Raw genomic sequence first — 17,747 nt, forward strand, 5'->3', positions numbered from 1 at the left:
TTTCTTAAATAAACGCAAGTAATATCAAAGAAATGTTACCACTATAATGAAGTACAATGTGTCCCGAGAAAACATTGTCAGAATCACCATGATTCGTTGAAGCCTTCCAGAGTTATAACCTCATAAAGGGACAGTGGTCAGAATTGTAAAAATTGGCCTGGTCATTAACGTGCAAACAACCCTTGGGGGTAAAGGGGTTAAACAGTGAAGAAAAAACCTGACAGCAATGGAATGACAAATAAATCACTCATCTGATGTATAGCATCAAATTTAAATTACAGAAATCTGTCATATGTGGATATGCCCACAGGATCATTTTAAAACTGATCACCAAGAACTCTATTATGAATAGAAGTCTGACTCAGATGTGCACAAAGACTAAGGCTAAGTTCACATTTGTGTATATGTGTGCAGCGTATCATCTGCATGCGCAAACGCATGCAAAAACACGTGCAAACGCATGATTATGCAGCGTTTTTTATTTGCATCAGCTTACCCATGACGGAAAAAAAACGCTGCGTGTGCATATGTTTGTATGCGTTTTTTTTGCCTGCGTTTGCATTGTTTATGCGTATGCATTTGATATTTCCAGGAGGTTGTGTCTCAATGGGCATGTCTCAATCAGTTCCTGGACATGTTCAGTCCGAAGTACGCAAGGGCATCGAATTCATGCGTACGCAAAGACATGCGTACGTATGCATTCCCATAGACAGTAATGCGGTTTTTAATGCACTTATCCGCATGCGCATGCCTGCCCATATTTGAAGGATTTTTTACGCTTCCAAAAATGCAACACGTTGCGTTTGCCGGACACCGCCGCACACCGAGAAACGACGCATGCGTACGCAGACGTATGCGAACTGATACAGACACATGTCCCTGCGTACACCATGTTAAAGATAGGTACGCATGACGCATGCGGAACTGTGCGGATTATACGCTGCGCACAGTGACGCAAATGTGAAACCAGCCTGTTTGCTGGATCTGCTTACTTTTACAGGAAAGTACATTTCCTATCAGTTGCTAAGACATCAGCTCAAACAATAGTAAGTCATTGGTCTTATATTCTCTGAATATACCAGACCCATGTTTGGTGCTAGTGGCGCAACTAGAGTCCAATGGGCTATTCAAAATTTGATCCTGGGCCCCCATGTGCATGTTGGTCAGATGTATGGGCCTGTGTAGCATTCTGTAAGCTATAAAGATATACAGCTGTGTGAAAAAAGTATTTGCCCCCTTCCTGATTTCCTATTCTTTCGCATGTTTGTCACACTTAAATGTTTCAAATCACCAAACAAATTGAAATATTATACAAAGCTAAGAGAAGTTAATACAAAATGCAGTTTTTAAATAAAGGTCTTTATTATTAAGGGAAAAAGAAATCCAAACCTACAGGACCCTGTGAGAAAAAGTGATTATGTGTTACACGCTAGCTTAGTGCATTCTGTCTCTTGGAGGTGCCGGCGTGGTTTCCCATGGCTGTCATAAATTTTACTAAAGCATGACTATTAGTGATAAGCGAGTGTGCTCGTTACTCGAGTTATCCGAGCATGCGCGAGTCTCAACCAAGTATTGCCGGTGCTTGGATGTGATGCTCAGATCCCTGCCCCGCATGTTGAGTGGCTGTAATACAGACAATAAACATGGCTACAGGTTAACCATGTATGGCAGGCAATCCCTGCATCTTGCTTTAAACCACTCAACTCGGATATCTCGAGTAACGAGCGCACTCGATCATCACTAATGACTATGCATTCGTAGCCTCATCTCAAGTGAAATGATTCATTCTTAGCTGGGAGACCATTTTGACTTTTCACATAGCATAAAAAACTGTTTTTCTGGGACATCTTCTTTGATGAAGCAACTCTTAATAATTTTTACTAGTCTCCTTTCACACTTTCACATCACATTCACGAGATAAATACTCCTATGGTTTTTTTTTTTACTCATAAGGAAGAACAGATCCCATTTTCGCAAAGGGAAAATAACTCCCAAAGAAATATTAGCCAAGGAAGAAACTGTAGGAGAGATCAGCCCACATAGGGTCTTGTCCAATGGATATTAAGAAAATGCATTCAGATTGTACTAACCTGATAGATCTATTCACAAGGAGTATAGATCTAGTAAAGATGTCAGCAGCAGCAGATCCACGGGTCAACAAGTGACCGTATCAGATACAATAAAATTGGAGATTTGTGGATGAAATCCGCACTGCTGAATAAGATGTATGACCAGATTTATTCGAAATGAAAGATAGTAGTTTTATTCAATGTGTTTCGAAGTTCAGATGACTTCTTCCTCAGGACACAACCACATGTATCATTCATCTTATTCAGCAGCGCGGATTTCATCCACAAATCTCCAATTTTATTGTAAGGAAATATTAGGAAATAGTTACCCTTACCCGTGTGTCAAAATTCAATTATCCTTTTCAGCAAAAAATAGACATACTAGTTGTTAGGGTTAGCGGAACGCACCAAGTATAGATAGGTAGCTACAAGGTGCGTTTGCTGCCCGGGGTCCACCGTGCACAGATAACTGCTGCTTAGTAACGGCGGATTAACTCTGAGCTCACACGTGGCTTAAGCTTCACCCCGTGTGAAGTGGAAGTGATCTCTGTTGCCTCACAGAGTCGCGCTGTACACAAAACTATTACCAAAACTAGGGTTGTGCTTGCTCTGGAACTCTTCTGTGCTAACCGCACACATGAAGGAACCAGATGCTAAGCCAAGGCTAATTGCCCCCACTGACGCTAGCTGCCTGCCTGAGTGTACAGTCCCAAAGCTTCAGCCTCACACCACATATGAATAGAGTGGTATAGTATCCACTGGCATAAGCTAAACACATTTGATACTAGCTCATGGCCGTGCGGCCATGCCAACCTTTTATAGTTGCAGCTCTTCAGGACCTTCCTGGTGGACCAATGGGAGCTTCTACAGGACCTGAGCATGTGACCCCCGACCTCCAATGAGAGGTCCTCCTGTGGGCATGCTCAGTGCATGAAAAGCAGGACTTAGTCCTAGAAAAGCCTGCTCTCCGCTGACCAGTGCTGGCTACAAAGGCAAAGCCTGGAAAGGCAGCAGTAACCATTCACACAGTATCAGGCTGAGCCAGACGCTGGGACTAACGTCTCCACTGAGCAGGTTCCACTGTGGCTGGAGGAGAATGGGAGACTGCAGCAGACATGGTTCGAGATTCCCCCTGTGCAGCGGTGGGAACTCGACACCTAACATTACCCCCCCTGCTAGGGCCCCCTTTTCCTTGAGCCTCGCTACGCTCAAAGGCTGCAATGAGCAGCGGAGCCTGAATGTGCTCCACAGGTTCCCAGGTTCTGTCCTCTGGGACGTGACCCTTCCTGTCCACCAGATAGTATTTCTTGCCACGTACCACCTTGCACCCCAAGATAGAGTTCACCTCGTACTCATCCGTGGATGAAGCTGATGTCCCGGCAGATGACTGGGAAAAGCAGGACATATAGACGGGCTTTAAGAGGGAAACATGAAAGGTGTCGGTGATACCAAGGCGCGGAGGAATAGCCAAACGGTAGACCACAGGGTTAACCTGTTCCAGAATCTTGAAAGGACCGATGTAGCGAGGTGCCAACTTAGTGGACTCAACTCGCAGCCTGATGATACGGGCGGAGAACCACACTAAGTTGCCAGGAGCGAAGGTCGGAGCGAGGCTCCGGAAATGAAAGATAGTGGTTTTATTTAACGTGTTTCGAAGTTCAGATGACTTCTTCCCCAGGACACAACCACATGTATCATTCATCTTATTCAGCAGCGTGGATTTCATCCACAAATCTCCAATTTTATTGTAAGGAAATATTAGGAAATAGTTACCCTTGCCCGTGTGTCAAAATTCAATTATCCTTTTCAGCAAAAAATAGACATACTAGTTGTTAGGGTTAGCGGAACACACCGAGTATAGATAGGTAGCTACAAGGTGCATTTGCTGCCCGGGGTCCACCGTGCACAGATAACTGCTGCTAAGTAACGGCGGATAAACTCTGAGCTCACACGTGGCTTAAGCTTCACCCCGTGTGAACTGGAAGTGATCTCTGTTGCCTCACAGAGTCACACTGTACACAAAACTATTACCCTAACTAGGGTTGTGCTTGCTCTGGAACTCTTCTGTGCTAACCGCACACATGATGGAACCAGATGCTAAGCCAAGGCTAATTGCCCCCACTGACGCTAGCTGCCTGCCTGAGTGTACAGTCCCAAAGCTTCAGCCTCACACCACATATGAATAGAGTAGTATAGTATCCATTGGCATAAGCCAAACACATATGATACTAGCGCATGGCCGTGCAGCCATGCGAACCTTTTATAGTTGCAGCTCTTCAGGACTTTCCTGGTGGACCAATGGGAGCTGCTACAGGACCTGAGCGTGTGACCCCCGACCTCCAATGAGAGGTCCTCCCGTGGGCATGCTCAGTGTGTGAAAAGCAGGACTTAGTCCCAGAAAAGCCTGCTCGTCGCTGACCAGTCCTGGCTACAAAGGAAGAGCCTGGAAAGGCAGCAGTAACCATTCGCACAGTATCAAGCTGAGCCAGATGCTGGGAATGACGTCTCCGCTGAGCAGGTTTCACTGTGGCTGGAGGAGAATGGGAGACCACAGCAGACATGGTTCAAGATTCCCCCTGTGCAGCAGTGGGAACTTGAAACCTAACACTAGTGAGTGGATCTTTAAAGATGATTTTCATGACGAGGGGCCATAAGTTAGATTGATACATTTAGGTTGCGTCCTCCAGATCTTAAGCTGAATGCCAAACATGAAAAGAGAAACAAACCCTTATTTCCATCTAAAATTAAGCTGGAACTTTAATGCCCCATTCTAATATTTAGAACTGGTCGATACAATTTATTTAAGAATAATTAAAGTTTTGGGTTAGAAATTTTAGAAACATTCTAACTAATATGGGCTACACTTGCACATTTCTGCATATGTCTTTTCACTTGCCATAGATTGCCACTAGTTGCTTGTGGCTATGGCAAGACAAGAATTAACTGAACAAGAAGTTGTTGCGTCTATATGGTTTCAGTGCTCAAGTTACAACCAGACAACACATTGAATTCAACCATAGAGTAATCCACCTAAGTGTCAGACATATTTAAATGTTAATGTGGACCCTTCTTGAATTCTAATAATGACCTAACTCCACTCAGCTCCCATGTTTGGGAAACATCGTCATCTGCTCAAAAAGGAATCTTACACTTTAAAGCCCTGGAGACCACCAGAGAGTACACTTTGTGTTGCTTTGTTCTCACTGCATTTGCTTGCACAGACAGAAACTTTGGGCATGATCTGCCCTCTCTCTCATCACCTGTCCATTGCCAGAAGATTCTCAACTCAAGAGGCCGTGACATTGCCACATGTTCCTCACTGCCGAGCAGACAATACCTGGAATAGTGGTTCAGGTAGTTGAGACAAAATGTTTCCTTGTGCTGTTATCTTCATGTGGAACTTTTCTTTGCACCTTTCTTTATGGCTGTCATTTTGGAGTTGTAGCTACAGTAGTCGTCCACTGTAGAGCATCTCAGATTTGCAGTTTTTGACCTTTAGGCTGTGTGTCAACGATGAGTTTTGATGCTGTTGATTTTCTACACTTGTCAAGTAAATTAGGTTTCTTGCTTTTTTTTCATTGCGTTTTTGAGTGCATTTTTTACATGCGTTTTTATTGTTTTTTGACTGCATTTTTGTTTCTTTTTTTCATGTTTTAAACAAGTCTGCTTTCTTTTTGATACTTCCTTGTATGTGGTTTGACAAAACTTTATTGATAAAGTCATGTGTGCATTATTTGCATTTTTAATGTGTTTCTTCCTCAGAAATGTATCAAAAAGTTATGTGCATTTTTTGCTGGCAGATTTTCCGCATTTAACATGAGTTTCTGGGAAAATTTGCACATAAAACTCGGCGTACTGGCAAGATAAATTAGCAGGTTGCAGATTTGAAACACACACCGCAGGTCGCTTAACGCTTATTAAAAAAACCACAGTGGACACAAGATTTCTATAAATCTCAGCCACTTTGCTGGAACTGTAAGACGCTGCGTTTTTTATGCAGTTACAATATACAATATAAAAAAACAATCAAAAACTCTTTGTGAGCACGCAGCCTAAAATTTTGTTTTGATTTATATTTTATTCATTTTTTTTCAGAAATAATTATCAATTAGACAATATCTTGTTATCTAACTATAAATGGAGGACACATGAATTTGTCAGGAAGAGGAGTGTCTTACACAGTTCATCCTGATATCATGAAGTGTTTGCAGTGCTCCTCCTAGATTATTGTAAAGCACTAAGCCCTAATGATTAATATGGAAAAAAATATCTCAGCTTCTTAAGTATGTTTCCAAAAGACTTTAGAATAGTGACTAGCATTGATCTTAGGCAGAAGTGGGCAACTAATTTTCTTGATGTGCCACATGAGAGATTCCAGCTGTTGTGAAAAGCCAACAAAGGCTATTAAACCTATTCTGACTCCTTAACTAGGCTGCAAATGTAGTGCTCTTGAGACACTGTTTCTTGGCTGTCTCTATGTATTGGTACTCACACAAAGAGATTTCATCAGATGGCTTAACTCGACTGCAGAGGACCTTATGAAGATTCCTGAAGAAGGTTTATTTTCAAGCTGAATTCTAGTACTTATGCACAATTACAGTAGGTAAAAAAGTCTGTTCTGAACCAGAGCTGCAAGACTTGATCTTCTGGCAGAATGGAGGGGTTACTGACATTAGAGCTAAATAGGAAAATAGGGAGAGAGGGAGGGCAAACATCTAAAAGCAAATCTTATTACATAGCAACTCAACAGCCACAATGCAATACAATACTGTATGATTCCTAATCCGTGGGACATGACAAAACCTATGCATTCTATTGAATCTGTACCGTGCTGTGTGTGCTCGGTCACTCAGAAGCTATTTTCTCCTGTCACCTCAACTGTTCACCTCTCAGAAGAGTTTTGGACAATCGATGGGGGTCACAAGTGAGACAGTGACTGAGGTGCAAACCAATATAAAAGGTTTAGTTATTCTTAATTATACTGATAGCATTTAAGATAAACCATGACTATATAAATCCTTAGTATTTTTCTTTGGGTTAGATTTTTTGTTGCAAAGTTGTTGGCAACTTTTATTGCCACAAGGAACCTTAAAATGTAATCTTGAAATTGTAATGCAACTCAAAAAACGCTGACCTGCTGCTAAAGTTTCTTTTTCTGAGGGCATTATACTGTGGTATAGGGAAATGCTGAGCCTGGACTTATATAGTTTGTTTTAAAGTTTATTTTGTATTCTAGCGTAAAAAGCAGTTTTAAGACAATCTGTCAGCAGGTTTTGGAGATGTAATCTGAAGACTGCAGGAGATAGAGGCTGAGAAACAAGTTGAATGATGTGTCGTTTATTACCCTGTGTGGTGTTGTTTGCTTATAGTGAAGGTTTAATCACTTGTGATTAGCATGGCTGGATTACACTAGTTCAACTTCACCCACTCCCTGTGATAAGCAGCTCCGTGTTAACAGCCATTGTCTATAGAGAGGCTGGTGAGGTTGGGAGCAGCTTTCTCAGCTCTGCTGCATTCTAAGGCACAAAGTGATACATCAGAATTGTGGTCTCTTTTCCGACATTATGCTGCTTTCAGATGAGGTAGTGAAAGCCTGTTGATGGATTCCTCTTAACTACAAGAAGGAATCTGTGATGCTAGTCACTTCTGATGGACAAGCCATGAGTCAGGGGAGTCAAACGATCCAGGGTTAGATACAAAGAGAGCAGATTGTAAACTAAAGGGAAAGACAAAAGTGTAGTCAGGTCACGGTCCGAGGTCAGAATACCAGGAAAATAGCGGATCAGAGCAAAGAGGCTAGGCAAACTGAAGGTCAAAATTAGGTCCAAGGCGAGGCAGCAATAGATCAACAAACAGAGCACTGAAATACACGGCAAACATGCACCACTTAGCAAAATGCTATGACATTTGATCTGGGACCCAGTGGCCTGGGACTGACAGCTTAGCTAAGTAGCTGGGTAATAACTCTGAACAGGTAACACCTGAAGAAAGCTTCACATTTCAGTAGGGCTTAGGCCATGTGCACAATTTGAGTATTTGGTGAGGTTTTTTTTATCCCAGTTTTTATAAGCCCAAACCAGGAGTGGAACAGTCAGAGGAAAAGTATAATGGAAACACGTGCACCACTTCTGTATTTTTTACCCACTCCTGGTTTTTAGTTACAATTTAATACTGAGATTAAAAACTCACCAAATACTGAACGTGTGCATGTAGCCTAAGGATGGTGTGTTTTTGAGAACAAACTAATTTTTAAAATTACATTTATTTTAAATTTCACAATTCCATTTTTATTGCATTTTGTGCAGTTGTTGCTGATCCCTACCCTTCTATCTGACAGACAGACAATACAAAGCTCTTCTATTTTCCTAGGAGAAGAAATATATTACAAGCAATAGAGAATGGAATTAATTAATAATAAATCAGGTGGACTCATTAGTCATTCCTGGTCTATGCTGTCGGCATTCTCAATGTTTTCTAACATCCCATCTTATTTCTATGATATAGCAAACATTGGGACATTCATCAATGCAATTACGACATTTTCTTGGTGCCTAATCTGAGAGCCACATTTATTAAGCTCTCACCTCTTTTTTTCTAGTAATATTTGGTGTTTCAAGGGCTGAGTGCTGAGAATCTCTTCAGAGTCCATTATGTTGAAAAGTGCGTCACACACTTTACTAAAAGTCCATATTGAGGGACCACTCCGGATGAGTGAATATGTCCTGTTAAAATAAAAGTGGATTATGAGAACTTGATTGATGTTTTTTTTAAAACTATTTGAGAATATTCTGAGCATATGGATTTTCATAGAAATTTGTTTTTGATTCTTGGCTACTCACAGACTAAAATCGAAAACAAAAATGCAAATAATCCCCACACTCTACACATAGCTTGACATTGAAATTAGATCAATAAGGCCAGATACACAAACATTCAACTCATAAAATTTGACACCTCATGTTGCGGCAATGTGGTATACATTATGTTTGCATTATACATCACCGTGCATACCTTGTCACCCAATATACCAGGCAACCAGTGAGCAGATGTCACCTCGGTGTGAAGGCAAACGTGATATATAAACTGCTCCCGTCCAATATTCAGCAAAACATGGCTGTGTGTACAATGCAAGACAGTGCTTTTATATGTATTATCTTTCTTTTTAGATGGATCCTGTGCAAAAAGCAGTCATAAACCATACGTTTGGTGTTTCCATTCCACCAAAGAAAAAACAAGTCATTTCTTGCAATGTCTGCCAGCTTCGTTTTAATTCTGATGTAAGTATATATGAAATTATAATGGACAAAGAGGAGGAGTTATTATTAGATCAATTGCTATATATAGGATATGTCATTTACTGTGCACAGACAAGACATGACAAAGTGTCACTTGATTTCTTCACAAAAACGTTCCCACCTTATCTCATGCACATCCACATGACTGTATTAATAGGGGTCTTGTTCTAGTGTATGAGGCTCTTACTATAACTACAAGTGCTTCTCACTAAATTACTAAATTAGAATATCATCAAAAAATTAATTTATTTCAGTTCTTCAATATAAAAAGTGAAACTCATATATTATATAGAGTCATTAAATACAGAGTGATCTATTTCAAGTGTTTATTTCTGTTAATGTTGACGATTATGGCTTACAGCCAATGAAAACCCAAAAGTCTCAGTAAATTAGAATACTTTATAACACAGCTTGAAAAATTATTTTAAAATCCGGAATGTTGGCCTACTGAAATGTATGCTCAGTGAATGCACTCAATACTTCTTTTACATCAATTACTGCATCAATGCGGTGTGGCATGGAGGTGACCAGTCTGTGGTACTGCTGAGGTGTTATGGAAGCTCAGGTTGCTTTGATAGCAGCCTTCAGCTCGTCTGCATTGTTGGGTCTGGTGTCTCATCTTCCTCTTGACAATTCCCCATAGATTCTCTATGGGGTTAAGGTCAGGTGAGTTTGCTGGCCAATCAAGCACAGTGATACTGTTGTTTTTAAACCAGGTATTGGTACTTGTGGCAGTGTGGACAGGGGCCCAGTCCTGCTGGAGAATGACATTTCCATCTCCAAAAAGCTTGTAGGCAGAGGGAAGCATGAAGTGGTATAAAGTTCCCTGGTAGACGGCTGCGCTGACTTTGGTCTTGATAAAACACAGTGGACCTACACCAGCAGATGACATGGCTCCCCAAACCATCACTGATTGTGGAAACTTCACACTAGACCTCAAGCAGCTTGGATTATGGCCTCTCCACTCTTCCTCCAGACTCTGGGACCTTGATTTCAAAATGAAATGCAAAATCTACTTTAATCTAAAAACAACACCTAGGACCACTGACGACAGTCCAGTTCTTTCTCTCCTTGGCCCAGGTAAGATGCTTCTGACGTTGTCTATTGGTCATTAGTAGCTTGACGCAGGGAATGCGACACTTGTAGCTCATGTCCTGGATACATCTGTGTGTGTTTGCTCTTGAAGCAATGACTCCGGCAGCAGTCCACTCCTTCTGAATCTCCCGCAAATTTTTTGAATGGCCGTTTCTTAACAAACCTTTCAAGGCTGCGGTTATCCCGGTTGCTTTTCTACCACACTTTTTCCTTCCACTCAACTTTCCATTAATATGCTTGGATTCAGCACTCTGTGAACAGCCAGCTTCTTTAGCAATGACCTTTTGTGGCTTACCCTCCTTGTGGAGTGTGTCAATGACTGCCTTCTGGACATCTGTCAAGTCAGCAGTCTTCCCTGTGATTGTGGAGCCTAGTGAAACGGACAAAGGGACCTTTATAAACGATTAGGAAGCCTTTGCAGTTGTTTTTTGCTAATTATTGTAATTTACTGAGATAATGACTTGGGTTTTCATTGACTGTAAGCCATAATCATCAACATTAACAGAAATAAACACTTGAAATAGATCACTCTGTTTGTAATGACTATATATAATATATGAGATTCACTTTTTGTATTGAAGAACTGAAATAAATTAACTTTTTGATGATATTCTAATTTAGTGATAAGCCCTTGTATATCGGAAATTGTGGCATAAAGCAGCGGATGCTGTATATGGATGCATTCTCCTGTATGGAAGAATAGCTCTGTACATATAACACTCATCACAGTATGTATGGCAAGGAAAAGAGGCAATACGTCACTAGTAGTGTTGAGCATTCCGATACCGCAAGTATCGGGTATCGGCCGATACTAGCGGTATCGGAATTCCGATACCGGGATTCCGATACTTGCCGCGTATCGGATACCGGAATCGGAAGTTCCCAGATTCAAAATGCAGAAATTCAGCCAATGAGAATGATTCCAAGTGTGGGCACATCCTGTTTAGCATGGAGGGCATGAAACTACTGGCAAGGCTGTGATTGGCTGCTGAAATGATGTCATGATGCAGTTTAAAAGTCGCTGGCGCCATTTTGCGATCACTCTGCTGTGAATTCAGTTAGTGACAGGACGCTGTTTGCTGACTGAGGGACAGTTTAGAGATAGCGATTTGCTTCTTTGTGCTTTCCAAAGGCTAATTTAGCAACCGCTGTGTTCACCTACTATTCACCTTCCTTTTGCCTTGTAGCGCTGTTTTCACAGCGATCTGCAAGGTCTCTCTGTGTGTGTGTGTGTGAGTGCAGCCCACTCTCTAGTCTGAGTGCAGCCACATAGGCCATCCATAGCTGGTTGTATTCAGTTCAGGGAGGGTGGTTCATTGCCTCATACTGTCCTTTTTTTTTTTTTTTTTGAAGTAGTGCAGGCTGCTGCACATTTTTTCCAAAAATTCCTATTAGTGTCTTTCCACCCGTCTCCAGCTAATTTGTGGAAAAACACTACATAGGATAAAGTAGAGGAGGGTTTTTGGGCCTTGCAGCGCCGTTTACGGCTGTCTGCACGGTCTCCGTGTGACTGCAGCTCGCCCTGTAATCTGTGAGCAGCTATAGCCTGGTTGTCTCCAGCTCAGGGTTTTTCACTGCGTCATACCGCCAAATCAATTTTCTTTTTTTTCAAAGTAGTGTAGTCTGCTGCTAATTTATTTTAAAAAATCCTATTAGTGTCTTTCCACCCGTCTCCAGCTAATTTGTGGAAAAACACTACATAGGATAAAGTAGAGGAGGGTTTTTGGGCCTTGCAGCGCCGTTTACGGCTGTCTGCACGGTCTCCGTGTGACTGCAGCTCGCCCTGTAGTCTGTGAGCAGCCGTAGCCTGGTTGTCTGCAGCTCAGGGTTTTTCACTGCGTCATACCGCCAAATCAATTTTCTTTTTTTTCAAAGTAGTGTAGTCTGCTGCTAATTTATTTTAAAAAATCCTATTAGTGTCTTTCCACCCGTCTCCAGCTAATTTGTGGAAAAACACTACATAGGATAAAGTAGAGGAGGGTTTTTGGGCCTTGCAGCGCCGTTTACGGCTGTCTGCACGGTCTCCGTGTGACTGCAGCTCGCCCTGTAGTCTGTGAGCAGCCGTAGCCTGGTTGTCTGCAGCTCAGGGTTTTTCACTGCGTCATACCGCCAAATCAATTTTCTTTTTTTTCAAAGTAGTGTAGTCTGCTGCTAATTTATTTTAAAAAATCCTATTAGTGTCTTTCCACCCGTCTCCAGCTAATTTGTGGAAAAACACTACATAGGATAAAGTAGAGGAGGGTTTTTGGGCCTTGCAGCGCCGTTTACGGCTGTCTGCACGGTCTCCGTGTGATTGCAGCTCTATCCGTTGTCAGTTCAGCCCCCAAAAAATAAATAAATAATAAAGTTCACCAAACACACCAGTTACACACCACTTTACATTTGTGTAGGCCACATTAGCTCATATTCAAGTCTAGTCCACACTTTAGAAAATTAGTGTGTCTTATACCTGTTAGGAGGAGTTGCTCAGGAATAAGCACACAAAGCCGTTAGTACTTTTCTGCTTATCTTTATCAGTCAACCAAGATGAAGAAGGCAGTGAGTAAGGCACGTGGGCGTGGGCGTGGGCGCGGAGCAGGGAGGGGACGTGGGGATTCTGTGCCTGCTGCGGGCACCGGTGAGTCATCAGCACCCACTTTCACAAGGGAACAGTCGTTCATGCGCAGCTTTGTCGCCGAGCGCCGTACACCGCTGCTGCGTGAAGACCAAATTGAAGCCGTTGTGGGATGGATGGCAGCTAATGCATCAACTTCCATTAGTGCCACATCCTCTCAGACACAGAGCACTGGAGAGCAGCCATCTGTCTCTTCACCACCTGCAAAATTGCCCAGGCAGACAGAGATCCCAGGACAGGAGCAGTCTCTACTTCTGTTCTCTGAATCATCTCTTGGCTTGGAAACAGGGGGCCAGCCAAGCAGCATTGGAGAAATGGAAGAAGAGGCAGGGTGCAGTGATGCCCAACCGCTTTTTCTGTCTTCCTCTGAAGAGGCGGGTGGGCCAGTGGCTCCGGTCACCACCTCGCAGGCCGCATCAGCTGATGATGACACTCAGGTGCCACTTACTGGTGCGTGCTCTGCTGCTGAGACTACCCAGGAGGAGCAGTTGGGGGCAGAGGGTAGTGTAGATGATGAGGTCCTTGACCCATCTTGGCGTCAGGGACAGGAAGGTGGTGGGAGCAGCTCTGAGGAAGAGATTCCCCGTACGGCCCAAAGAGGGAGAGGGAGGGGGAAGACTGCGGATCCTGCAGCCTCCGCTTTGGCACCCGTAAGGAGCATGTCTCTTCCAAAAGTCAAAAGGGGGGCTCCCAAGACTTGCAGTGCCTGGTCCTTTTTTGACCCAGTTGCAGATGACATTTGCTATGTCAGATGCAAGGTGTGTCATCAAAAAATCAAAAGAGGTCAAAAAGTCGCCAACCTCAATACCTCCAACATGTGGAAACATGTGCGCAACAGGCACCCGGCGGACTTAGACAAACACACTGAAGAGCTAGGCCAACCAACAGCGGCAGCTACCACCTCTTCAGCTCGTGTTGCCTCTTCCTCTAGCTCACACGCAGCTGGTTCGGCTTCCTCCAAGGATCGCCGTGGAAGAACCTCTGGCCCTGTTGTCCAGAGACCCGCTGTCATTCCACCCGCAGCACCACTTTCCCAGTCATCCACACACTCCCAGCCCAGTCTACAGCCATCGGTAGTACAGGCATGGGAGAAAAGGCGGCCTTTCTCGTCAAACCACCCACGAGCACAGGCTCTGACTGCAGGCATTGCCAAACTTCTGTCACTGGAAATGCTGTCATTCAGGCTGGTGGAGACTGACAGCTTCCGTGACTTGATGTCATTGGCAGTCCCACAGTACAATGTGCCCAGCCGCTTTTACTTCAGCAGGCAAGCCGTCCCTGCCCTGCACAAGCATGTGGAGGGACACATAAAACACGCGCTACTGAACGCCGTCAGTAGCAAGGTCCACCTCACCACCGATGCGTGGACCAGTCAACATGGACAGGGGCGATACCTTTCCCTCACTGCCCATTGGGTTAATGTAGTTGAGCCGGGTACAGACCGTGCGAGTGGCGCAGGACGTGTCCTGCCCACTCCAAGGATTGCAGGAATCCATTCTGTACGCATTGACTCCTCCTCTTACACCAGTTCCTCAGAATCATCGCTGCAGGAGCCGTCACAGTCCACCTCCACATGGACCCGTGATGAACGTGTACCTGTTACGACCGACATGAGCACAGCCGTGGCCAAACGTCAACAGGCCGTCTTGAAATTAATTTTTTTGGGGAATCGTAGCCACACAGCGCAGGAGCTCTGGAATGCCATCAAGCAGGAGAGCGATGTGTGGTTTGAGCCAGCGAATCTCCAGCCAGGCATGGTAGTGTGTGATAATGGCCGAAATCTGGTGGCAGCCCTGGGCCTCGGCAACCTCACTCACATCCCATGTCTGGCACATGTGCTCAATTTGGTCGTGCAGAGTTTTTTGAGGGACTATCCGGATCTTGATGCACTGCTGCACAAGGTCCGCCTAGAGTGTGCTCACTTGCGGCGTTCCAGCACGGCAAAAGCGCGCATTGCGGCTCTGCAGCGCCGACACCGCCTGCCGGAACATCGCATCATATGTGACCTACCTACCAGGTGGAATTCCACGTTACATATGTTGGAGCGGTTGTGTGAGCAGCAGCAAGCTGTAATGGAGTACCAGCTGTATCAGGCGCAAAAAAGTCGCAGTCAGCGCCGTACAGACTTCACAACCACAGAGTGGGCCACTATGAAGGATGTCTGCCAGGTTTTGCGTCCCTTTGATTATTCCACGCGGATGGCGAGTGCAGATGATGCACTAGTCAGCATGACTGTCCCCCTTATCTGCCTGCTTGAAAAATCACTGCAAGCGCTAAGGGATGATGTTGTGGAAGAGGTGGAGGATGAGGATTCACCACTTCCATCATCTTCTGGACAGTCAGCGCCACGTGGTTCCTCACAAACGCGTAGGCAGGGGACAGTTTGTGAGGAGGATGAGGAGGAGTCAATGGAGGAGGAAGACATCCGTCCAGAGGAGGGAGTTACACAATTGTCCAGTACTCAGTGTGTACAGCGAGGGTGGGGTGATGACGAGCGGGCAGAGATCACGCCTCCAGCTGGGGACAGCGTTTCTTGGGCAGTTGGCAGTCTGCAGCACATGGTGGATTACATGCTGCAGTGCCTGAGAAACGACCGCCGCATCGACCACATTCTCAACATGTCTGATTATTGGGTGTTCACCCTCCTCGATCCTCGCTACCGGGACAACGTAGAAAGCCTCATCACACCGTTGAACCGGGAGCGAAAAATGCGGGAGTACCAAGACACACTGGTCAGTTCCATCATCTTCTCCATTCCAACTGAGAGAAGTGCTGCTACTGCATTCCAAAGCAGCTCAGTGCGTCCAGGCAGTGGTGGAGGCTCTGCACAAAGAGGGAGCAGAAGCAGTGCCTCTGCCCAAGGCAAGACCAGTATGGCCCAACTGTGGCACAGTTTTGTGTGCCCCCCACAAAAGTCTACACCATCACAGACGGCTCCAGTCAGCAGGAGGCAACGGTTCCGTCAGATGGTGACAGACTACATGTCTTGCCCTCTTGCTGTACTCCCAGACGGCTCTTCCCCTTTCAAGTTTTGGGTCTCAAAGCTGGATACATGGCCAGAGCTAAGCCAGTATGCATTGGAGGTGCTGTCTTGCCCTGCGGCCAGTGTATTATCGGAACGTGTCTTTAGTGCTGCAGGTGGTGTACTAACTGACCGTCGCATGCGACTATCCCCCGATAACGTTGACCGGCTTACTTTTCTGAAAATGAACAAGGCCTGGATCTCGCAGGAATTTGCCACTCCTCCTCCTGATTAAATAATTAGGTCACTGTATACGTTATCCAGGTCTCCTGTTGTGTTCATCTTTCTACCACCTGAACTTAAATTCCTGGGCTCCAACACCGCCAGTTGAGGCTCAGACGTGCCGTCTGCACAGTCAAAACATACGACCCAGTGTTATTGGGTTTCAGTAACGTCAGCTGATCCCCAGCTGTGTAGCCGGCAATGTGTCATGCGACCGCCACGCTGACACAACAACTGAAATGTAAGGGAATCTGTCCCCCCCCCCCCCAAGGCGTTTGTTACTGAAAGAGCCACCTTGTGCAGCAGTAATGCTGCACAAGGAAAAAGGTAGCTATTTTGGTTTTGCTCCTTGCACACGCAAAACTTAACACTTATAAAATGTGTCCACTGATACCGTAAAACCGTCCCGGAGGTGGGACTTTCCTTCGTAATATGACGCAGCACAGCCGTCATTCCTACCCCCCCGGCGCCGCGCCCCGGCTCCTCAGCGTTGTTTGATTCCGTCCCGGAGCCTGCGCTGTTATGTTATCCCGTGGCCAGGCACACTTAGCGCTGCCCGTCTTCTGGCATCATTTGGTGTCAGGCTGGCTGCGCCTGTGCGGCCACGCTGGCCGAGAGCCCGCCTCGCAGTGTCTTCTGATTTAATCCCACTGGGGGCCTGGGATCTATGGACATGCGCAGTGCATATCTGAACCTCCACCTCTCACTCATCTCCCTATGGCTTCTTCAGACTGTTCGGTGTCAGCTGGTCCCTAATAGCATGCCACGGCCGTGACACCGTACAGTCTGAAAAAGAAGCCGTAGGGAGGGGAGTGAGAGGCGAGGATATGCACTGCGCATGGCCATGGATCCCAGGCCCCCAGTGGGATTACATCAGAAGACACTGCGAGGCGGGCTCTCGGCCAGCGCGGCCGCACAGGCGCAGCCAGCCTGACACCAAATGATGTCAGAAGATGGGCAGCGCTAAGTGTGCCTGGCCACGGGATAACATAACAGCGCAGGCTCCGGGACGGAATCAAACAACGCTGAGGAGCCGGGGCACGGCGGCGGGGGGGTAGTAATGATGGCTGTGCTGCGTCATATTACGAAGGAAAGTCCCACCTCCGGGACGGTTTCACGGCTTCAGGGGACACATTTTAAAAGTGTTTAGTTCTGTGTTTGCAAGGAGCATGATGAAAAGAGCCACCTTTTCCTTTTGCATCTTTTGTGCTGCACAAGCTGGCTCTTTCAGCTACAAACGCCTTGGGGGGGGGGTTAAAGGTTCCCTTTCAACTTTCTCAGGCTTCGGCCTACATTGTGTTCCTCTGCTTTTCCACCTGCCCCTGGGCTCCAACACCGCTAGTTGCCGTCCAGAAGTGCTGTACGCACAGTCAACAGTCGCTCCTCTGTTATTGGGGTTCAGTAACGTCAGCTGTTCCCCTGCTGTGTGT

General features: G+C 45.3%; 1 protein-coding gene across 4 annotated transcripts in view; it reads left to right on the forward strand.

Moving 5' to 3' along the window:
- The window catches only part of ZNF385B (zinc finger protein 385B), a 782,871-nt gene that overhangs the window by 658,949 nt on the left and 106,175 nt on the right, over positions 1 to 17,747 (forward strand). For all 4 annotated transcript variants that reach the window (XM_077272602.1, XM_077272601.1, XM_077272604.1 and 1 more), the window contains one exon: positions 9,236 to 9,346. In XM_077272602.1, the coding sequence (XP_077128717.1) occupies positions 9,236 to 9,346 (111 nt within the window). The remainder of the gene's footprint in view (positions 1 to 9,235; positions 9,347 to 17,747) is intronic.

This window comes from Ranitomeya variabilis, chromosome 7 (assembly GCF_051348905.1).
Source record: "Ranitomeya variabilis isolate aRanVar5 chromosome 7, aRanVar5.hap1, whole genome shotgun sequence".
Taxonomy (NCBI): Eukaryota; Metazoa; Chordata; class Amphibia; order Anura; family Dendrobatidae; genus Ranitomeya; species Ranitomeya variabilis.